At 41.6% G+C, this 23,957-nt stretch overlaps 1 protein-coding gene across 2 annotated transcripts in view; it reads left to right on the top strand.

Annotated features, from left to right (window-relative positions):
- SH3KBP1 (SH3 domain containing kinase binding protein 1) overlaps positions 1 to 23,957 on the top strand; it is a 338,970-nt gene that overhangs the window by 271,707 nt on the left and 43,306 nt on the right. For both annotated transcript variants that reach the window (XM_080909667.1, XM_080909666.1), the window contains exons 10-12: positions 7,529 to 7,580; positions 10,256 to 10,336; positions 12,765 to 12,924. In XM_080909667.1, the coding sequence (XP_080765793.1) occupies positions 7,529 to 7,580; positions 10,256 to 10,336; positions 12,765 to 12,924 (293 nt within the window). The remainder of the gene's footprint in view (positions 1 to 7,528; positions 7,581 to 10,255; positions 10,337 to 12,764; positions 12,925 to 23,957) is intronic.

Genomic DNA, 23,957 nt, shown 5'->3' with positions numbered 1-23,957 from the left:
GTCATTGTTAGTGAAGTGTAACAGGGAACTAGGACTGATTTCCAAATAGCAGAAACAGCATCCTGGTGTCATTAGAAAGAGACAAAGGTTAAGCTCAATCTTTGGAAAGATTGTCGTTTGAAGGATAATGTTTCAAGAACATCTCAGGTTGTGTACCTTCTAAGAGAAGAAGTCAGATGACAAGAAACTGCAGGGCTATTCAAGTACATGTTCTCTGAATGGGCTCTTTGGAGCTGGTATCATGTCCCAAATGGACATCTCTAAGGCTCCTCCAAGGGTTTCTCTAGTGAATATACTACAGTGAAACATCTGCTTCTCAGCCACAGGACTTAGAAATCTGCCCTGAAGATGTCTGTCTCTGCCACTGTGACTTAGCCTCACTTTGCCCACTCCCAGGCTTATGCAGGCAGCAGGCTGCCAGCTTACTAATTGCAAAAAGAATTGAGAAGTACTAGCCAGTCTTGAAGACAAGGATCTTCCTGCCCTGGGCATTTGCTCCCACCACTGTGGGTCTAATTTCTTAGGATCCAGGTTTAACAACGACAACTCCAGATTTCTCTGGGAAGGCAAAGAGCCCATGTGAGAGGAGTGAACTTTTCTTGGAAAAAGCCAGGCAGGTATAGCTTAAGGCTCTCTCCACACACAGAAGGAGAACATTTGCCAAGGGAGCCATATGCTGAGTTCAGCCAAACCCAACTGTTGCAACAGCAGCGTTCTGTTGGCTTCGACAGCTCTGTTTTTCCCATATTCACCACTGACTAGGGCCTAGGATTGCAGTTCAATTGGCATAGTGCTTGTCCAGGATGTAGAGTCCTAAGTTTGAGCCCCAACACTGCATAGTCTGGGTGAGGTGTTGCACACCTATAATCCCAACACTCAGGAGATAGAGGCAAGGAGGATCAGAAGTTCATCTGTGGCCATATATTGCATCTGAACTCAGCCTAGGCTATGTGAAACCATGTCTCAACCAACAGACAAAATCAAGCCAGGCATCTTTCACATGCCTGTAACTCCAATTCTGAGAAGAACAGAGACAAGAGGGTCTCCAGAGGGTTTCTGGATTCCAACCTATCCAAGGAAACATGAGACTCTATTTCAAAGGGAAGAGATGGGGAGCGATGTCAGCAGGTACCTAATGACCTCCTTTGACCTCCGTGTGAGTGCACGGGTCTGTGCATTTGTGTGAGGGGCTGGGGGGAGAAACAGGCAGGCAGGCAGGCAGGCAGGCAGAGAATGAACAAATGTCTGAGTGAATGAATTGATTGTTTTAAAATAACTACTGACAAGATTCTTCCTATTCATAACAACCTCTAGGCACTCTGATACAATCCTTTAATTTCCTACTTTCTCAGTTATAGCTCTGTAGGCACAGAGTATACGTCCTCATAAATTTGTTCTAGATCAGACCTTTGCAGATTTCAAACTTTTATACAAAAGGAGTTTCCATGATGCTTAAATTACCACAGATGGGTTTTATAGCACTAGTTGACTACTTTTTACCAGTTCTTAGGAGCTCCCATATAATGACAACCCAGTTTATAAATTTGTTCTTAGCCAATATTTTTTCTCATCCCTAGGCACATCTATTAGCCCTCAGAGATCTCGTATAATGTTTCTAAGTTCTAAATGTGGCCAATAAATTACAAAAAATAAATATGTGTTCCCTCCCAAATAACCAGTTTTAGGAAAATAACCCCCCCCCACACACACACCATATCTGTCTGGTGTATTCAGTTTTTCTGGGTGGTCTCATACACAGGAAGTGAAGTTGTCAAGTTGTTTATGTCACCTAAGTTTGGCCTATTGATATAGCCTCAGTGAACTTTCCTCAGGCCACCCAGATAGTATTACCTCTTCTTTCCCTGGCAGTATTAGAGCCTATATCTCCCAGTTGAACAGCTCATTTGTCACATCCTTATCCATAGGGCTGATACTTCATTTCCCAGTTGGAACCTCTTTGAGCTGACACCCCAACCTCCACCTTCATCATGACTATAGTATATACGGTATAAAATTAACAGATATATAGGATCTCTTTGTGTTTTGGTCTTATGTCAAGTGTGCCTGATTTTTCCTCTGTGCTTCCTTTCCTGTTCATTGAAGAAGGATGGGAGGATGCATAAAGCTGACTCCTGTCACATTCCACTTTCTCAACAAAGGGATGCCCAGGTCCTTCCACTAGACATGGGATCTGGATATATAATTAAGTTCTCACTTATAGGGTGGGCTGGATAGAATGAAGGAATGTGCTGAGATAACCTATTAGGAGGAAATTCTATTCCAGAGCCTAGATGATCCTAATAGGCCATCCATTTGGATTAATGGAACCACGAGAGAGACTACAGATGCATACCATGTGGCTAGAGACTGAGATAAGAAAGGAGCAAGAGAGTCTCCCAAGAGGAAGTTATATAATAGTTCCCTGGGATATCCTGTGCAGATGACAGTGCTGCTAGTTGTTTTAACTCTGGAGGGTAAAGAGGAGCAATTATTGACATTAGTATCACTCAGATTGTTCTCCCAGCTCCGTACTTTCCAAGTGTAGTGGGTCCTCCAAATACGGTGGTGCAGTAATGGCAGGGCAGAGCCTCCCATCTTTCTCTACAATTGTAATGGGCGCCCTGGTCTAGTAAAATCCATTTGTATCCCTTCCAGTCTCTCTGCTTAGCTAGAACATGGGATCTCCATCCATGTTTTCTAAGGTCCAGAGTTGCTAAAAATCTGAGCTACCACTTTGCTTACGTGTTCCCCTAAGTCTGATTCTGCATTAGGATTCAAATAGTCCTGAGCCCTGTCCAAATTCGAGTTGGAGCTTGGTAGCCCGTGTACGGTATTGAAATAACCTGAATCTATAAGGAGTGCTTAGGGACTGGGCCTATAGCTCAGTGGTAGAATGCTTGCTTAGCATATGCAAAATGCTAAGTTTAATTCCCACCACGGGAAACAAAGCACAAAGAGATAGGTTCATGAATTGATTAATTCTATCATGCAGTACCACAATTTGCCCTCTCTTCACTCCTCTCAGTTCCCCTGGTTAGTATGTCCTTGAAGAGACCTGGTGAACTTTCCTGAGACTGAATTAGTTTTCATGAAAATAGGTTGCAATCCTGGATCATGCTTAAGTTTTTCCTGTGTGTGCTGCGTCTGTCTGTGCTTTCTGCTCCTCCCACTTTCAGGCAGGAGCTGAAGTAGTAGGAAAGTAAAAACCTTAATATAAGCCAATCAGAAGCTAACACTACATTCTTGGAATTTCAAAATGAAGAACCCAAACAAACCTCTTTTCTTTATAAATTACTTAGATTGAGGTGTTCTTTTATGGCATCATCAAACTGGCTAAGCAGTTTGGCTAAGCATGTCTTTATACCTAATTAACCATCACGGTCTATCCTCTGATTATTTTTTAACAAAGCACATCTCGGTGGTTTGGAGGGGAGGAGCTACAAACTGGTTCATTAAGCGAAGCCGCAGATTACAGTTCCTGCCAGGAAAAAGCAGTTGAGCCAGATGACAGGCTCCTTGGGTGGGAACAGGCAAGTCTTGTCAAACAAGGAGCAGAGTCGGTTTTGAAATCCTTCAGCAGGAAGCAGTTTGCCTTCCTGCTCTCCATGCTCTGGAACATTCAGATATGTTTCCTTCCTGGTACTGTAATGGTAATAATCAAATGTAGCTGGTTTGTCCTTTGAAGAATGACAGGTTATTTCCGTTTGAAGCATATGCAGTCAGTGGTGAACATACACATACTTAGATATATGTGTCCTAAATACATGAGGTCACAGAAGGCTTTAGACTCTAGTACAACTCAGGAAATGTCAACTCTCTGGATTTTATTGTTGTTACTGGAATTTTCTTGTTGGTTTTTTAAAAAATCAATTCTGAATGCCAAGGCATTCTAGACACTCTTTGCCACCAGCTGATTGCTGCAGTCCCCCTGAGCATCAGCCCCATTGCAGAGGGTTTCCTCCCATCACTCATGGCCCTACTTCCATGGCTTTATTTTCAGCTTTTACCTACAAGTCGAGTAGCCTAAAGGCACCCAAGTTTGGAACTGGGGTTTTGTCTTTCACCATGGAGAGAGGGGTGAGAGAATAAATGGAATGCTTGCCTCGAAAAATGCAGGACTTTAAATCCTTGCCCGAGTTGAAGGAGCCAGTTAGTATGTAGCTGGTAAACTCCACTGAGAATCCCTGTGCCTACTGCTGAACCTGCTGGGTTCCTCGTACCATTCTCTCCAGCCAGCCGCAGTCGAACATTTTGAGGAAAAGCAACTCTGGGTCTACTCATCTCTACTTCTTGGAGAATCGGCAACTGCTGTGTTTCTTTATTGTTTGCCATATTTTTGCTGGGGGTTTGCTGCTCTGCTTTTTCTGTTCTCATCGCCCAGTTTGGTGTGTTCAAATATAAAAGTGGGCCCAAGTGCAGTGCTTCCAAGATTTGAGGAGGTGGTCTAGAGCTACATGGGTCTTGAAAAAGCAAGGAGGGGGATGTGGAAGGGTTGGGGGGGAGAGAAAATGACATAATTATAATCAGCTGAACTTACTAAAATCAGAGAAAGTGGACTCAGTCCAAAAGTGGGTGGTGGGGGAGGGGGATAAAGTCCCTCTGCTGGCTGGTATCTGTCCCGTGTAGTACAGTTAGCATACTGCTTGAAAACCAGCCCCTCCTTTTAAATGTGTGTCCTAACTGCCTCTGTAGTGGCCATGACACTCGGCATAAATGCATACCCCTGCCTCCTCCTCTTGCCACACCCACAGGCGTATTTTCTGGAATCACTTTCCACACAGTCTGTTATTACAAACATTTCCATCCTCTCTCTCACCCTTTCTCATCTCTTCTTTTTCTTCCACCCATTCCTTCCCTGCCACACTTTGTATATCAGCTACAGGCCAAACCTTACCCAACATCAAGAGGTTTGGGGTTTGGTTCGGTTTTGTTTTCTTTTTACATGGCCCAGTAATCACAGAAAATGTCATAGTTTGTAATTGTCTCAACCTTTTTTTTCCCTCATATATTTTGAGGCAAGGTCTCTGGGGTAATAGCTTCTACTACAGAGGCTTCTGTGACATTGTTTATAGGTTATTTTAAACTAGGGCCAGAAAGATGTCTCAGCCAGAAAAAGTGCTTGCTTCTGAGCCTGACAACTTGAGTTTGATCCCCAGGATCCACAGAGTGGAAGGAAAACCTACTCTCAATAATCTGTCCTCTGGTCTTCCCACACATGTTGTGGCATATGTGAACAAGTTTACACACATTACCATATACACAAAATAAATAAATAAATGCTTGAAAATTAAAAGAATATTTCAAACCAGCAAGGAAGAAGAAAGACATTCAGGACTAGGCATTGTTGGGACTTGGTGGGGAAAAATTAGGCCAGAGGGTGTTGTCAGTTTCATGACTTAAGCAGTAACTCTGATCCTCGGGTAAAGGAAGATTAAATGGCAAGTTTTCAGCATTAACTGCATTAGATAAACATATATCCATTCCCAAACTAGTTTATACCAAGACATAGAAGGAAGGACAGAGTTAATAGGGAACTAGAAATAGCTGACAAAGGGAATAGAGTATTGAGAGAGGCTGAGTCACAGACACACCCACTCAGTGCAGGGCCTGAAGTCAAGGGCAGGAGGTCCTGAGAGCAGCTTGCTTTTTCCTAATAAAGTTCATTTGTCTGCACTTATATATACAGTGCAGGGAAACGATGAGGAGGAAACATACCCAAGTGTGTGCACACATAATCCTGCTAGTCAGAAACCACCACTTTAAACCTACTTCTTTCCACTCTTTCTACTTTTTCTTGTGCTACAGCCCATACTGTAGCTGCAATTTGATAACTGTTTCCTCCTTGCAATCTGACCATTGTGCCATGGCCTGTGCTCTGATGAATTTCATGAGTGTGCTATTATACCTGCTGCATGGCTGTTCTCAATGTGGGGCCTTCCTAGTGGTTAACAGCATGCTATGGGTCAAACAGCCCTCAGCTTTACTCCCAGTCCCCTCTACCCCATTTAATAGCTTGGTGACCTTGAGAAATGACTTTCTCTTGATTATTTCAACAGCAGCATGGGGATATTGATACCAGTTCCTCATAGAGTTGCTACATGAGTTACCCAAGTCAGAGATTACTAGCTCTTGCAAAACTATCTCCTCCTAAGCTGAAAGATAATATTAATGGCATTTATTCGTGAGAAAAGAGAACTAGGTAAGGTTTCTTGTCATCATCTAATAGTAGAGATTTGTAGTGATCTTCAGCTATCAGAACCCTTTGTCTTTCCTACCATGTTATAGCCTTTATTCAGAGAAATTTGGTGGAATCAGCAACTAATGAAGAATTAGGCTGAAAAGGTATTGCATTCAGAGCCCGAATGCAATGATGCCCCATCCTCAGATCAAAACACATAAACGTATAAGGACAAGAACACGTGTTCTTGTGTGTCTTGTGTTCTCTGGATTTTATTGGAAACATTCTTTCTGCAGCCTAGTATGGTGTCAGAGAAAGGTAAGCCAGAGTGTTTGCCTTTTGTGGTCCCTATGTTAATGTCACACTATGGCATTTTTGGAATCTAGAAGATATTCTTTGTAGGTTTCTTTAAACCGCAAAGATATGGTGCTTGAGAGAGTAAGGAGTGTCGATGGTGATGTGAGGCACTCACCCCAACCCTCTCAGTTCCCTGTGTCCTTCCTTAGTGCTATCACACTGGATAGTTCTCCCCTTGCCCTCAGCATCACAGGACAAGGTGGTGCCCGGCTGTGTTCTCTGACCACTGAGATGTTTAGCCAGTTTATCTTTGTCTATCTCCCTCCTCCAGTCAATCTTAGATGACAAAGAAAAGCTCACAAACTCTGAAAGCAGTTCAGGGATGAATGCTATTGATCGCCCGGATGCTTCCATTACCTATGGAGTAACCATAGGTTACTTGTTAAAGAACAAGAGTGGACCATTTCAAAACACCCACTTCCATTCCTGGTTAGCACATGTTGTAAGGTATAGCTACTGTGTGAGAGATCTCACAAATGGCCTTCCTCAGCATAAAAAGAGGCATGCGGGGATTTGCCAGGCTGCAGTAGACTCTTGGTCTGCATTTAGTTGAAGTTTCCATAGGCCCCATCAGATCTGATTTTGAGTCTTCCTGGTCACTCTTGTTCAACCACTTGTTATTCAGCCGATTAAATCTTAATTGCAAATGTGGCTTGAGCTTAGGGGCACCATTGTGCTTGCTGGTTTCAGGCCATCTTTGCTGAACTGAGCTTTTCTAGAAGGCCATAAATTTAGAAAGGGGGAAACTGCATTTCATTTGTTGGTCTGAGTTTTGTTTTGCCGATTGAATTTGCTTCACTGTTTATTTAGAGGTGCCAAAAGAAAGCTGGTGTCTCTAGAGAGAATTGCTCACTTTTTTTTTTTTTTTTTTTTTTTTTGGAGAGGTTCCCTAAATTGTCCATGCTGCTCATAGAAAACAATGTCTGTGGTCTGTCTGTCTGTGATGCTGCAGCTTGCCAACAGTCTCATGTGTAATTTTGATTGATTTTTCAGAGACCCAAGAAACCGCCACCTCCATCCGCTCCTGCCATCAAACAAGGGGCAGGTAATGTACCTTTCAGGACCAGCCAACAAAATGTTTATCTTTCTTTTGCACAAAGTAAAATTTTCTTTATTAGAGTTCAAGATCTTTTGGATACACAGACTGCTAGTTTGGGGGTTGTGATTTGGTCTCAGCAGGCAAGTTTTAAATGAGCTGCCGTTTTTCCTAGACACAAACAAAAGAACCAATATCAGTAAAACGTGTCTCCACTACAGTGCAGAAATAGGGGTTCTCAAGGAGAATGACCAGAAAGCACTATAAAATGAACTGGGTCCTTTAAAAAGAAAAACAGTCTGCTTTTGAGGAGCAAAGACCTGGTTATTGTCCTTACTGATGGTCAGTTTCTCATGGGATTGTGTCATTGTGTATGAACAGTTGCTGGGGTTTCGCTGTCTGCCCTATGTGGTTAGCCAAAATTTGCACTTACTTCACTTCCCCCAGCAAAAAGATGGTTTTCTAGCCGTAGACACTTTTCCTCTTGATTATTTTGTAGTCTTGAAAATAAAATCTAGTTCACTCATTCTGTGTAGTTTAAGATCTTAAGAGTGAATAATATAGGGAAAAATGATGTCACTTCATGATAGATTCTCATACATAAAGATGATAGTTCATGTTTCCCAATGGAATGCCTCTTTATCATAGTCACTCTTAGCTGTGGGGAGAAACCCCTTTTGTGGATGACTATTTAAGTGGTTTGTTAACAACTGAGGAGGGAAAGGAACAAGAGGGGATATAAAAACAATCAAAATATATAACATACATGTATGAATGTATCACAATGAAACCCATTATATTGTATAGCAAATATACACTAAGATATTGTGTACATATTAATTTTGACAAGAAACAACTAAAATAAAATCAAGGCTGCTTCTAATTTTGAAATCCATAATTATATATATAGCATATAATATAAGAATAGATATAAATTATCAGGTTTGATTTTTTTCACACATTTATTAAGAAGTATTTTTTGTTTGCTTGTTTTTTTTTTTTGTTTTTTTGTTTTTTAAACACAGGGCCTTTATCACTGGATGGCTCAAATCTCACTATGAAGTTCAGGCTGACTTCCAACTAAGAAGTGATTTTTTTTTTTAAAAAAATAGGTTTTTTTTAAGGGACTACACATCTAGAGGAAAAAATCTATTTAAGATTATATTTCTTACTTATTTGGCTCTAGTTAAGAATTAAAGAGATTGAGCTGGCATTGGGTATTAATTCTACCTCCAATTCCACCCCAATTCCCACTAACGTTGAACAGTTTTATTTTGCCACCTAGTGGCTCTGGCTATATAAATATTTTATTGTGCTTAGATTAAAATAGACTAGTCGCATGTTTTTTCTCTAGAGCCCTTAGTAATCAGTTGAAGCCCAAGGCATTGAACTGAGCAGTTTGAGAATTGGGCATCTTAGCATAGAGGAATTAGGACCAGATTCTTAGAGATAGTAGAATTGTCTTTAGAAATGAGACTACATGGTAGGTGGTAGACAAATTCTTTTTGAAATAATTTTACCATATTTGCAGTGAATCTCTTCTGGGTAAAGCACAGCAGCATTTGGTCTCTCTGCTCTTTTATCCTAAAATATCTTGAGAATTGCTCTGTAATGAGGAAATACATAGATATTCATATTCCTTCCTTTTTCCAAAAGAATCCAGATGATATCACGTAAATAATATAAATCAGAAACAGCGTTTAATGCATAGTGTCATTAAAGGTTGTTGTCACATGAAGTATGTGTTCAATGAAAATTTAATTTTTTTGACCTCTTGGGGCCTTAGAATTATGATTTTAATACCTAACACTCACCCATGGGGCCAGCCAGGTGGGCAGTCAGGTACTCATCCAAGTCTATCAGAGAGTACTTTGGACTCTTTTGTGATTTAGCTAGTTCCCGGGGTTCGTGTATGCCCGAGGCCAACAGCAGAGATGAGGCCCTCAGGTGAGGGAACAGTGGCAGGCCACAAGAGCAAAGGAGAAATGTAAAGTGATATTTTGGGAAATATAAAATATTTGAAGAATTCAGACACAGAGAAAGGATTTAGGGAAAACCACTGTAATAAATCTGCATATTGCTTAAAATTATATTGTAGATATTGTTGGCATATGAGAAACCACTCCAAATTTTGTGGTATAAAATAATGACCTTTATAGAGCCGTAGAGCCTGTGGGCTAAGAATGTGAATAGCACATGACCAGAATGGTTAGTTTCTATTCCACCAGGCCTGGGACAGTGGTTTGGAAAGCTGAATTAGCTGATGTTGGTGTATTCACCCGAAAGATGCCTGCTTCATTCACATGTGTTGCTACCTATGTCAGGAATGGCTAGGAGACTGGACTTAGTGAGGGACTGCAGGCCAGAGTATGTTTGCTTGGCTTCTCTGAGATAGTTAATATATGCACCCTAGTTGGCCTAGAACTTGTATTGATCCTGCCTTGCCTCCCAACTACCAAATTCATAGGCATGTACCACCACACCTGGCAAGCCAATTTCATGACATAGACTAGAAATGAATTCTGCAATGTTTCTGAACAATTAAGATCTGCATAACACCAGCAGCCATCTCATGGGGGAAAAATCTATTGCCTTTGCTGTACTTGATAAATATTTAAATGCAGATGTGTCAACTAAATAAATACAGAAAACATTTCTGATTGCAATTAGCTTTTTCCTCCTAGGTACCACGGAGAGAAAACATGAAATTAAAAAGATACCTCCTGAAAGACCAGAAACACTTCCAAACAGAACAGAAGAGAAAGGTATGAGATCAATTCTTCATTGGCACATCTAGAACGGTGAACAGTGAAGCTGTCTGTCACGGCGATAGTCCCGATTACCCACACAGTTTGCTTTTTCTTTGGAATATGGTGATTACAGTGATTTGTTTTGATTACTTCCAAACATCTCATTTTGAAGGAAATATGAGAGGGTTATGTGACACTTTACAGGTACGGAGTTTTTCATCAAATCAAAACCAAACAGCCCAGTCATTGAACACATTAGGGCTTTTCCATGATGTGTCTACTGTTGCCGTCTTGGCCTGTACCCCAAAGTTGGTGGACTGTGAGTTCATCAAGGACCCTGCACATATCTGTTGCTTTCTATGTAATCCCTTCACTTTTTTTTGGTATCTTGTGGAGCAGGGTTCATGCACCATTGATAAGGGATCTTGGTTTGCTAAAATTACCATTCAGACAGATAAAAGCTCTTATCCTTGGTCACTGCTGGACCCTTGACTCTGGCTAATAGCATTACAGACATATATTCCTGGCCAGGAATATTGGAGTGATGGGGTTGAGGGGTGGTCATACTGGGAAAAGCAACTCAGTCTCATAGTTGCCAGAGAGAGTTTAGAAATTCCATTGGCAGAGAGGTATCTTAAAACCTCACAAAGTCAGGTTAACAAATGTGCTTGATTCCCATCACTCTGAGTGTCTTTCCCAAAGAAATCTGCATGCCATGAAAGGGCTCCTTTTACTAGGTGGCCAAGTGTTGATTGATCACACATTTTTATGGGAAAGTGCTATGTTATTATGAACAGGAAGCCAAGCAAATTCCATTTTTAAAAGCAGTTATTTTGAAGTCACAAGAGAAATGCTGAATTAATGAATATAATTATCTGGAGGTGCTCCTTGGTGGCCTCATGAAATTTTATTGTGGAATTTAATATTTCACATCAACCTACTGAAAGTTTTGCCAACATTGCAAGCTATTAAAGATCTATGCCTCTTTCTTTCTTGGTGAGCAGGTAAAATTTGAGTCATGAGAACTACATTGTGAAGGCCAAGCCTGTGTTAGAGATCAGTGGGGAAAATTGCTATTCAGTACATACCCTATCAACAACTCTTTCCTAAAAGCATGTGCTATAAAATAACTAAACACCTGTCCTCTGTCCTCATGGAGGACTCTATCTGTACCCTAGCTAGGCTTTGTGATTAAAATCTTTATCCCCTGTCCCGTGCTGACTAACTTATAGATGGGTGTGTGAGTGGTCATTCTCATTGGCTGACCAAGTAGCCACATAGCTCTAACTCTTCCTCTTACAGAATCCTCATCCTATGCCACAGTGAATCAGGAAGGCAGAAGCCCTAGTTAGAAGCAATAGACCCTTCAGGGAACCTGTATCTGAGTCTTAACATCCCTGTGATATCATCAAAATCAGTATCATGTCATTGTGCAAGTTACTGTTCCTGTTGCACAACCAGGTAGTTAGCTCTCCTTAACATTTTAGCTTAGCCCCTCCTTTTCTGGCCCCAGTTCTTATAATTCCTGGTTTGGGTGTGTGTTCCTTTAGAAACACAGTGAAGACAAGCTCAGTGATACCTGCATAGTACCCTAGGAGGCACAGAAAGTTGTTGCAACTTATTCTGAGTGCCCAAACAACATGGTCTCATGCCTGTGCTTGCCAATAAAAGGTGTTCTGAAGACAAATAGATACAGTAATTTTACCTGTGCTTCAGTGAGACACACATGTGGAAGTTCAGTCTTTATTAGTAAGAATATAGGCTAATGCTTTTTCTACCATTCACAAAGCAAGGCTAGTTTGAGAATGGGAAAATTGAAGCTGCCATTAAATGCCTCCCAATTTGACTAAGAGATCTGGATTCAAGCTCTTCCTAATAGTTCCTTGACTCCAGAAACTGACCCCACAATCTGAGAAGTCTCACATTATCTTTCTTTCAAGTTCAAAAGCTGTGTAGAGATCCCTGAACAAGCTATTTCCTGGGCAGTTTTTTCTCTTACTGGCTGATGAACTTCTCAGAGGTTAATTTGAAGAAGCATCAGGGCAACTCTTTCCCTACATAAGAAGATCATGTGGGACATATAGTAAAACCTATCAACTATCTATGGAATATCAGTTGTATGCCAGCACTGCACAGGATCTTAAGGAGATGTTAAGTCTAGGCTTTGAAGGTTAAGCAGGAGTTTGCTTAGAGGTCAGTGGTGGAAGGACCAGCATTAGCAAAGGAACAACAAGAAGAGAACATCGAGTCATGACTCCTTCTAAGTTAACTATAAGTAGTGAGTGGTGCTTTTTGCTATCAACTTGGCTCTTAGAAAGGGCATCAATGTATGTCCATGCATGTGTTTTAAAGCAGGAAATAAGCAATGTGTATCTAAATATTGTCACTGACATGAGGTCTGTCTGTTTTTTTCATGCTCGCCTCCTCAAAAAATGACTTAAAGAAAGACCAGAGAGAGAGCCAAAACTGGATTTACAGAAGCCTTCTGTTCCTGCCATCCCACCTAAAAAGCCTCGGCCACCTAAGACCAATTCTCTGAACAGGCCTGGTGTGTTGCCCCCAAGAAGACCCGAGCGACCAGTGGGCCCACTGACACACACCAGGTACTGCCATGTTCTCACTAAGGTGGGCAGGCATGGGGTGATCATGGGACTCGGCAAAGGAATGGGAATCAAGGTTTGTCTTAAGATCCCAGCCACTTCTTTTTTTCTAGTGAGGAAGTGGTCACAAGGTGGTACAGAGCAAGCATGGTGTAGGTTTTAGGGTCAGTAGATGAGAACTGGGCACATATATGCTCAGACCCAGGGCATTTTTCTGGGATTTGTCAGAACAAGGACAGCTGCCTCGCAGAATGGAGATGCAGATACTCTCCTTCATCTCCTGGATGACTTTGCACATCTCTGCATGCCTCGATTATACCTATGTTTCCTAACTCTAGCTATTCTGTGGTCCCTTAAGCTAGGCTCTAGGCTGTATCTACTCTTCATAGCTTGGTGTGAAGGACAAGAGCTTCAGGGCAGATTTCCCTGAGGCACACGTCTCTGAACTCTAAGACCCTCAAAGACATGCCTAGCAACATGGTAATTTCTTCATTGCCAAGTTCTTCACTGGCTGTCTCATACATGTGTTGCTAATCTAAAATCAGAGTTGGTATTATGCATTACAGAATTGCATAGACAAGGAACTATTTCATTCTCTCTACTAGTTCTTCCCTAGAACTTTCTACTATTGCATACTTGCATAATACATGTTGGTGTGCTATATCAGAGCAAGTAGCCTTGAGATCTTCACCTGTCTCTGCCAACACTCCAAAGTCTATTCTTATAAGCTGTTTGCATGGTAAGAATTGTGTGCAGCTTCTGAGGTCCTGTGTTGGAAGCAGGCAGTCCTTTAGGCTTGCATTTTAGTCCACCCCTTTGCAAATCGTTGTCTTTCTAACTTACCTTTCCTCCCTGAGCTCGCCTTAGGACACCTGTGTTACGGTTTCTTTCACCATCTGTAAATTGAAGGTGACACTGAGATTTACTTAAAATTTTTAAAATGGGGTGGACCTCACATAAACTACAATTTGTCATCTTAACTCTTTTTAAATTCATTGTTTGAATTAAGTCTACTCACATCATTGTGCAGTCATTTCCAGAAGTTTCCCCATCTGGTATAAGTGCACCTTGATGCCCACTAAACAGTGTCATCCCATTACTACCTTCCTGTAGTCTTAGACATGATTATTCTACTTCCTGTCTCTGTGATTTTCCCCTAGGTACCTCAGGTAAGTAGAATCAAAGTGCATGGCTGTTTTTACTTTGCACTGTGTACTTTCTCAGCATTCATCCCTCTTGGTACACGGCCCATGTCCTTACAATAATAAGAGTAACAAGTGCCCTCCCAACACTGACCAAATAGAGACACTTTATGGCTTAGATGGCTGAGAGATACAGAGAACATGTCTGTCTATGGGAGGTAGTCCGCCTGGCTGAGCACAGAACTATGAGCATCTCTAGAGCACATGTAGGTTTTGTACCAAGGTTCAATCGAACCACTGCCTCTGTAAAGTGGCCCTTGTGAGAATGAATTGGATTATGACCTCTGATGTTACGGTCAGGTCCCTATGTGTCATACTCTCTTCTGATGGATGGTAAAGAGCTCTTTGCGTGTGATGAGGCCACCTGCAAGTCCCAATAACTTGAACAACAGCCACATCAGTGCTATCCTCTGATATATCCCAGAAGTTAACATACCAGAAGGAAAAGGTTATGCAAACAGAGTGCTGCTATAGAGAAAATGAACTATCCAAACAGAGAGATGTTGAACAAGAAACATCACCTATCACGTCGTAGCTTGCAAAAGGACAGCCAAGGCCACGCACTGCCAAGTCCTGCTGATCTTCACTGGCTACACACATTTGAATATATATATATTATGTTCATATAACATATATATATATATATATGTTCAATACCATGTTCTTACTCCTGCTGCTTTTTATAATGATGTAATCAAACCAGTAGTGGTATTCTCACTACATTCTTGTCTTTGAGAGGTACCCTTGACACTGTGGTTATGGAATAGGTACAGCTGTACAGCTAGAGGAAGCTTTCTATATATATAAACTAGTGGGAAGCATAAATTTGTGACATTGTCCTGCCACCTGAGTAGGCTATAAAAAGATGGAGATACTCTAACCCCTACTCACCCTGTGACTGCCGAGCACCCAAGGCACTGCTGTGCAAAGGGGTGAGGAGATGGGGGAAGGCCCCGTGTCCTTGTTTGACCCATTGAAAGGAGGGCATTGCCTTCCTTGACTCTGTGGTTCTCAGACTTAAGCAGACTCAAGAATCACATAAACAAACAGATTGTAGGACTCCATCCATCCTGTGGTTCTGACTCAGTAGACCTGAAATAGACTTGGAAATTTGCATTTTGGGTTTTCTTGTTTTGGTTTTGGTTTGTTTTTGTTTTTGAGACAGGGCCTCATGTAGCCCATGCTGTCCTTAAAGATGCTGTGAAAGCAAGAATGACTTTGAACTTCTAATCCTCCTGCCTCTACATTCCTAGTGCTGAGATCACAAGCAAGTAGCACCATACCTGGCTTATGTGTTGTTGAGAATTGAACCCAAGGTTTTGTGTATAGTTGGCAAGTGCACTACCAACTACACCATATCACCAGTACTGCAATTTGCATTTCTAAATAGCTTCTAGGTGCTGCTGCCACTGCTGACAGTGAAGTCTACACTGTGAGAACCACTGTTTTAGGTTCTCCCAAGTTGATATTACTGCTTGTCCATCCTCTTCTGACCACCTCTAATGCACCTGCTGATACAGCCTGATGTCTGATCCATGTCTTCCTGTAGAAATATTCTCTTATCTGTTGCTATTGCTCTCTTCTTGAAATGCCTGACACCTCATGTTTAGCGTGGTGCTTGGGCTGATACTATGCCACTTGGGATGTACCCACCCACGAACTCCTTTACTGGATTTAAAGCAGATCAAGAGCATGTTTCATCATTACCACATGCCTCACAGTGTGGAGCATATGGTAGTGGCTCATTTAACAAACACTTGTTGAATGCCATAGTTCTTCAAGTAGGGGTGCGTATTCCATTTGCCTCTTCTATGTTCCTTCTCAGCCTCTATACAAGCTCTTTAGCATGTGTTTCTTATATTCAGAGTAGCATAGTATGCCATGGATTTTTCTTTCTTTTTTTCCTTGCAACATTATTTAAAAAAAACAGACATACATGTACAGATTATTAAAAGCATTTTAGCATAAAACTATATGAATATATTTTTGTCAATACTTGATCTTTTAAAGGTTTGATAGTATGCTTTGAAATCTTACTATTTACAATGATCATAAAGTACATATAAAACAAGATGTAACATGGAAATAGTCAAAGTTTTTTTGGTGTGTAAAGATTAAACAATTATTTTTAACTACCAAAAATTTCCACAAGGCTATCTTCTTAGCTCTTGAGTTATTAATGATTTAAGGTCTAGGTGTACCCCACTCTGAGAGGGTGCTATACACTTATTTTTTTTCTAAGAAGGGCTGAGGCTTCCACTTTTTGGCCTTTTTTTTTTTTTTTTAACTTCGCACAGTCTGTGAGTTGTTTCTGGGGTGTTCAGAGCTTTCTGGGGTTAGTATTCCATTATCAGTGACTGCATATTATGTCTGTTCTTTTGTGACTGGGTTACCTCACTCAGGATGATATTCTCTAGATGCATCCATTTTCCTAGAAATTTCATAAAGTCATTGTTTCTGATAGCTGAGTTGTACTCCATTGTGTAAATGTACCACAATTTTTGTATCCATTCATCTAATGAAGGACATCTGGGTTCTTTCCAGCTTCTGGCTATTATAAATAATATGCCATGGATTTTAAGACTCATAATCATAATAATAATAATAACAACAACAACAATAGAAAATCTCATTGCCCCTTAATACCTAATGCATGTTATACTTCTTGCTAAGTATTTACATTAGAAAAGTCTGGCATATATTAGCTTATAAAGTTGTTTTTGTTCTGCCAATTTTTTTCTGTGGTAGAAGTGTGTCAACTATATTCAAGCAGTTATGGGCCAGTGTCCCTCTCCAAAAAGAGCAGTGTGCTGCAGGAAACAAATCTTCACCAAGATTTACCTGACCAGATGGCTGGCAGGCTAACAGACAGATGATTAAGCAAAAGGACATGAAGTCCTCCTCGGACAAGGAAGCATTGTGGTTTCAGCTTCAGTCCTGTCTAGGTTTTCCCAAGAACCAGTAAGCCGCTGCCATTTGGTACTTCCAGAAGAGGTTTCTGTTTTTTTTTTTTTTTTTTTTTTTTTTTTGTTTTAAACTTGGGATTTAATTTTTAAGTCTATCGTTGAGGGAAGTCAGGGCAGAAATTCAAAGCAGGAACTGAAGTAGAGTCCATGGGGAAATACTGCCTATTGGCTGGCTCCCCATGTCTTCCTCAACTCTCTTATATAGCCCAGGACTACCTACCCAGGGGTGCCACCACCCACAGTGGGCAGTGCCACTAATTAATCATTAACTTAGAAAATACCTCCATAGACGAGACTACAAGCAATCTGATGGAGGCATTTTCCCCACTGAAATAGTACTCCTGTAACTTTACTTTTTTCTGGTCCTTATTTTAATGATGGTCCTTAAACGCTTTAGAGGTTTCTGTTTTTTAACAGGATTATTTCCAAGGAAAGAGACCTCCATGGAGGAAAAGCACATCAAGGACTCACAATGTGCTGGGCACCACTGTGGATCTTAGGGAGCATAGGGCTTCAGTGTTCTGTTCAGTTCTCAAGAATTCTATTCAGGAATACCAGAAGGGCACCATCGAAAAAGGTTGTGTCGTCTGAACAGATCGAAAACTACTGTAAGGGTATGATAGTGATTGCTGACATCCTCAGGTCTTTACATCCCTTAGCACTGGTAAGAATTTCAAGAAAGTGCATATTTAATTTTAATATGAAAGACTACTTCAAAAACCACTAACAGGGTTAACTTTAAAATGGTGGGTGCCTGGCACTTGAGACATGGAAGTGAGACTATGAAAAGTTTCAGGCTAGTTGGGACTATTATGTATTGAGACTATAAATTAGGGTGGGGGAGGGGAGGAATACCAAAGAAACAAAGAAAGTTGAATGATAATAAGAAATATTCCCTAGGCTAAAAGTGTCACCTCGGTTGTCTTCTGGGCCTTGAGGGAGCCTTCAGTCGTTATTTCATGGTATGTTAAGCTGGCTTTGCCCACCATATGCAACCTAACATATAGTAAAGATGTTTGTGATCCAATAAACATTCTGTCTACCCTGTCATGATATTTGAACATAAATAGATCTTAGTTAACTTCCTCTACATACATCTTGTGTGTGTGTGTGTGTGTGTGTATGTGTGTGTAAGCACGCATGCACATGCTTATACACACAGTTAATGTGGCATTATAGATTTGATAGTTTCTATTACCAACTTAGTATCGATAAAAACAGATTCAGAAATCTCTGCTTGAAGAGAACCTCAGACTCTGCAAAAGGGTCCAAAAGGAAAGACAGAACAAGTAAAAGAATCTAAGGACTTGATGAAGAGAAACATGTTGACATCTGCTCTCAATATTGACTTTAGTAGAAGGCAGAGAGCAGAAACCTAAGGAGCCGAGCAGGCATTTGCCCTCCAAGGAAGGAGGGTAGAAGCAAACTCGCTAGAGGCTAGACAAAAACAGGTTTGTCAGTCCTTACCGACTCGGCAACCCTAAGTCCTAATCAGTTTTCTTTTGCCTCTAAAGAATGAGGAAGCTAGAGGCGGACTTTTGCTCTGAGTTGAGAGGGAAAGACTGAGTTACCTGCTGCCTGCTGCAAGCCCACGGGCACTGGCTGGAGGAAACAGGTAGTATCCTGAAGCATAAGGGGTAGACAAGGGGTTGCAGATGCAAGGCGGGAGCACAGCTACAAGGTGTCATGGGCAAGGCAGGCAGGCAGGCAGGTGAGAAGTGGGCAACATAAAAGGGAGAACAGGAGTCTGTGGCCAGAGAAGAGACTAATGCTCTCTGTCTTGGAGATGAGACTGTTATAGAGAGGAATTGACCCACAGGCCACAGTGATTTAAGGCCGTGGTTGTGTATGTCTGAAGGTGAATGAATGAAGGTTGTAAGCATTAAAGGGACCAGGGAAGGGAAAAGCAGTGTTGGGGATAAATCACCCAGGTGGCCATCCTAGAGAGGGGATTGAGATGACAAGAGAAGGGCGAGAAGGCTGGGGTTCTTTAAGCTAGTACCTCCCCCCCCAGATGGATCTCACTGTGTTGGGGATGGTGGGCTGTTGATGACAGGCTGAGATACTGTGGACTCCAGAAGATGATGGGACTTTTGAAAGATGGTGGGAGGTATGATCTTGATGTCACAATGATAGGACTTCCGACATAACCTTCAGGCTTTGTCTGGTGTCTGGTAGGGCTAAGTCAACAGCCTTTATTTTGCCTTGGGACTGAGAGTGTGAGGTCAGTACAGGCAGGCCTTTCAGTGAATTGGTGGTGGATGTAGGGAAGTTGATTACTAAGGCTCGGATCTCTCAGAGGATGTTGTCCATTGGCTTGGGATGTGAAAGAGAAATGATCCTAGAAGCTGGGCATTGGGGTTGTGAGCTGGAAGTCTGATAACCTCCCAAACCAGTACTACTCTGTTGCTGTGGTCATATACCTGACCAAAGCAGAGTAAGACAAGAAGAACTTATTTGGATTCGTGGTTTGACAAGATTATTCCATGATCATTTAGCACTATGTGCTTGGGCAGAATATTGTGTCAACAGGAGTGTTGGAGTAGAAATCTGTTTATTCCTGATGCCCAGAAAGCAGAAAGACAGGTCTGGGGGAAGGAATCTAAAATAACGTGCAGACATCCAGGGACCCATTTCCTCCAGGTAGATATAATCTTCCTCCATTACCTTAGGCTGCCCAAAAGAGCAATGTCAGGTAGGAACTAAGTGAAGCACATGTCATACCCAAACCATAACACGATGCAGTCTTTCTGTGGAGAGGACTAGAGGCTATGCTGAGAGGGTTATAGAAAAGGATAGGACAATGCAGTAGAGTTGTATTTTTCCCACTTGTAGTGATTTCAGCAGCCCTGGATCTTAGAGAAACATGAGCAATGAATGATCGATGGGCTTTGGGACATTTTAGGTTGAGGCAAAGATTAAGTAAAAATTTATGTACCAAAGGTAAACTAAGTGCTTAGAGAAGGGTAGTTATGCCTCTTGAGACCATCTTATTGGCATAGAAGTTAATGCTTTTTGGGTTTTTTCTTTCTTTTTTTGGTCAGATTGACTAATGCATCGTGGTTGCTTATGCACCTGTGCTACAACTTAGTACAACTTAGCAGGAAATAAGCTTCTGGGGTGTGTATAATTTCTGTGTCTACCAAAGGAAAGCATTAAGAAGACCCTCTTTTGATTTAAGTGAACCAATAGGTATAAGTGACCCTATTCATTTAGAAGGAAGAAAAACACTAGTGAAAGTACATGTAGATGTTCTGTGTGTTGGCCTGTTAAGAGATGCACCAGGCTGCTTAGGTCATCTTTTTGAATTTGGATTACTGAAGTGCTTTCTTTTGAAACTGTGTAATGATGCCTTAAGTGATTTTTTTTAGTGCTTTCTTTCTTTTCTTCAAGTTGGAATGAAGACATGTCTTTTAAAAAATTATTTTTCAATTATTTTTAATTATGTGTATGGATATGTGTTTGGGTCAGGGTATGCTGGCTAGTTTTATGTCAGTGTGACACAACTAGAGTCATTTTAGAGGAGGGAACCTAAGTTGAGAAAATGTTCCCACCAGAAAGCCTATAGTGCATTTTATTGTTTGATGATCAAGGCGGGAGGACACAGCTCACTGTGCATGTGCTAAGTCTGGACAGTCCACAGTGGAAAAGTGGATGAACAAGCCATGGGGAGCAAGCCAGTAAACAGCACTCCTATGACCTCTGCGTTCATTCTTGCTACCAGTTCCCTCTTCCAAATTCCCTGAATGATGGACTAAAAGCTGTAAGATGAAATGAACCCTTTCCTTTCCAAATTTCTAAGATGAGAAATAAATAAGAAGTTATACCCTAGAAAGAGTGTCAACGCCAGGAGGAGGAATCTGGGAATGGAAGGAGGGCAGCAAATGTATGATGCAAAGGAACACCAACAGGTTCAAGGGAAGCCTCTTGATCCTGTAGGTATTGCCTGCATTGGAGCAGACTGAATGTCATTGGTATACGAACTCTCTCCTTTTCTTTTCACCCACATATGGCAATGAAATGTATTTGTTCTAGAAAAACCCAGCAGTAGTGACAGGGTTTTGCTCCGACTGAGTCACACTGATTTTGCTGCCACTGGGTGGTCAGAATAAGGCAGTGAGACACTAGGAAGGTTCAACATTTCCCAGTGCCATTTGGTCTCTAGCCTGCTTTTCCTACAGCGATTTTCTTTCTAATGCATTTCCTCTAAGTGGCACCCTACAAACTGTTCTCACAGTTGCACAACAGTAAATTCTCTCTCCCTCTGACACTGACAAGGATCTGAGCTCAGCTTCTTTCAAGCCCCTTACTTGCCTTTGAAACACCAAGATGGGGACTTATACATGAACTCTGCCCCTTTGCCCTTCTGAGGTTGTTGGGCTTGTTACACTATATCTGGGATCTGGAAGGAGGCCTGCTTCCCGGTGACCTTACAGAACCTGCACAAAGAGTCAAGATTAGGAGGGAGATTGTGCGAGAAATGCCCTATCACCTTCTGACATGCCTTCACCTTCTATAAATAGCAGAGCTTGTTTGTACTCATCTGGGTGAAGACATGCATTGCAAGGAGAGAGCTGCTAGTGAAATCACTCTGTGGCTTTGTGTCCCTGGCATTACTTGGGCATTCCCATACTTCAGTGGGACTACTTTTTCAATCCCAAAGTCTGTGGTGCCTAGGATATGTTTCATCTATAAGATGAGTATGTGGAAACTATAAGATCTCAGCAGGGCATTTGGATACATCGTTCTGGGAAGGGACAAGAAGCTGTTCCTTTGATGAACAAAAGAAACCCGTTTCATCCCTTCTTTATGGAATGGCCCATCTCCAGGGCTTGCTATATTGTGGGGCAGAATGTTACTGGAGAATGCACTCCACATTTGCTGCCTTCATAACATGTAAGTCACCTTTTAGTTGCTAATCTGAGAGAAAGGAAACTCCCCCGAAGAATAAAAAATGCAACTGTGGAGGCTCCTTTGTATTATTACCATCTCATGTATGCTAGGAAAAGACAGAGTTGGGCATCAGGAATCTTCCATCTGGTTCCTGCTCTGCTATCAGTTGGCTTCCTGGCCTTGTACACATCCCTTCTACCTTGTAATCACACGGGACCTACAGGCAGAACAAGCAAGTCTGTAACAAAGTAAGAAATTGGGATGGGTGTTCCTTGCCCAACATTCACAGTCAAAGCTGAGGTCTGAGATATTAAGCAGGCAGCCAGGAGAGGAGGGGAAATGAGTTCACTTGATGTCCTAGTTTGCTTTCTGTTGCTATGATATAACACTGAACAAGGTCAACTTGAGGAGGAATGAGTTTGTGTGTGTGTTTTTTTTTTTTGTGTGTGTGTGTGTGGTTTTTTGGTTTTGGTTTTGGTTTTTTGTTTGTTTGTTTGTTTTTGCTTAAAAGTTATAGTCCATCATGAGGGGAAGCCAAGGCAGGAACCCAAAGGCAGGAATTAAAGCAGAGATCAAGAGGATTGCTGATTACTGGCTTGTCTCCCAGTGCTCCCTCACCTTCATTTCCCACAGCATCCATAGGTGGTATTGCCTATAGTGAGCTGTCCCCTCCCCCATTCAATCATTAATCATGAAAATGCCTCCACAGATTTTCCTGCAGACCAATCTGATGAAGACAGTTCCACAGTTGATATTCCCTCTTCCCAGATATATCTAGGTTTGTGTCAAGTTGAGATAAACTAACCAACTTTTAGATCTTAGGGTCATCACTGGACCTAGATGTTGTCAGGATAAACAAGGAGTGTATACAAGTTTTACACTAGAAAGGGATAGTGAATAGGATTTCCCAGTTGGAAGAAAGAAAGAAGACAGGGTAGCTCAAGCAGTTCCTCCTGTGATCTCATGTTTGATGGGTGCAGCCATCTATATGAAGTCCCAGCTCCCAGGTAGAATAAGAAGTGGTGAAAATTAGAAGCCTCATCCTGTGTGCCTTAGTAGTTGCCTGTACTTGGGAAACAGGGCTTTTAAATTTTCTTTTCTATTTCTTCTCCACTCTCCCTGCTACCTCATAACATGTTTAGGTATCTAAAGCTGAAAGATGCACATCATAGTAGTATATCGTTTTGAGGCTAGGGGCTGCTAATGAAATCACCATACACACTTAGCATCTTGTTCTGTGGAACTGCTCATTCTTGCTTCATCCCTACATAGCTCTAGAAGATTAGTGTCTGCTTGATAACTTTCTGTCATAATGCTGATGGTGCCGTCATAGATTTGTTAACTGTGCTCCCTTTGGCTTTCTTTGCACTTCAGCGCTGTTTCTGGCCCACGTGTCTTGGCTTAACTGTCCCAGCTTGGGCTAAATTAGGCCATGCTACTGGCTGAGTTCATGTTCTCAAGGGTTGTACACTGTTCTGCACCTTCCACATCTTCCTCTATGCACGAGCCCTATGGTCCAAGAGGGATGAATAGGTCACACCGAGTACATTTTTTATTATTGGCCCTTCTTAACTTGAGTACCCAGTTGGGAGTGAACTAGGATGACACAGACGGCCTGATATGATTGATGGCTTGCTGTCCACAAGACCAGATTCTCTGCTTGGAAGACCAAGAGGCTGAATAATAAAATAGCTTTAGTGGCTCCAAGAAGATCAGAATTTCAAGGCGATTCTTGACTATATAGAAAGTTCTAAGCCAACTTGGGATATATGAGATTCTGTATCTAAAATAAATGCATGAAGAAATAAGTCAACTTAAAAAAAGTGTTCTTGGTCTCTGCAATTACACTTAGTGGATTCAAATCTGGATCCTGTTACTTTGGTACTTTGGTGACTTTAAATTGGCAAGTGACTTAGTCTTGCTTAGCCTCAGTTTATTTTGCCAGCTAATGAAATAAAAAAGCAAGATATCACAG

Source organism: Micromys minutus (assembly GCF_963924665.1).
Source record: "Micromys minutus genome assembly, chromosome: X".
In the NCBI taxonomy this organism is placed as follows: Eukaryota; Metazoa; Chordata; class Mammalia; order Rodentia; family Muridae; genus Micromys; species Micromys minutus.
Note: the sequence above shows the minus strand (reverse complement) of the source record. Positions and strands in the feature narration are given on the sequence as shown.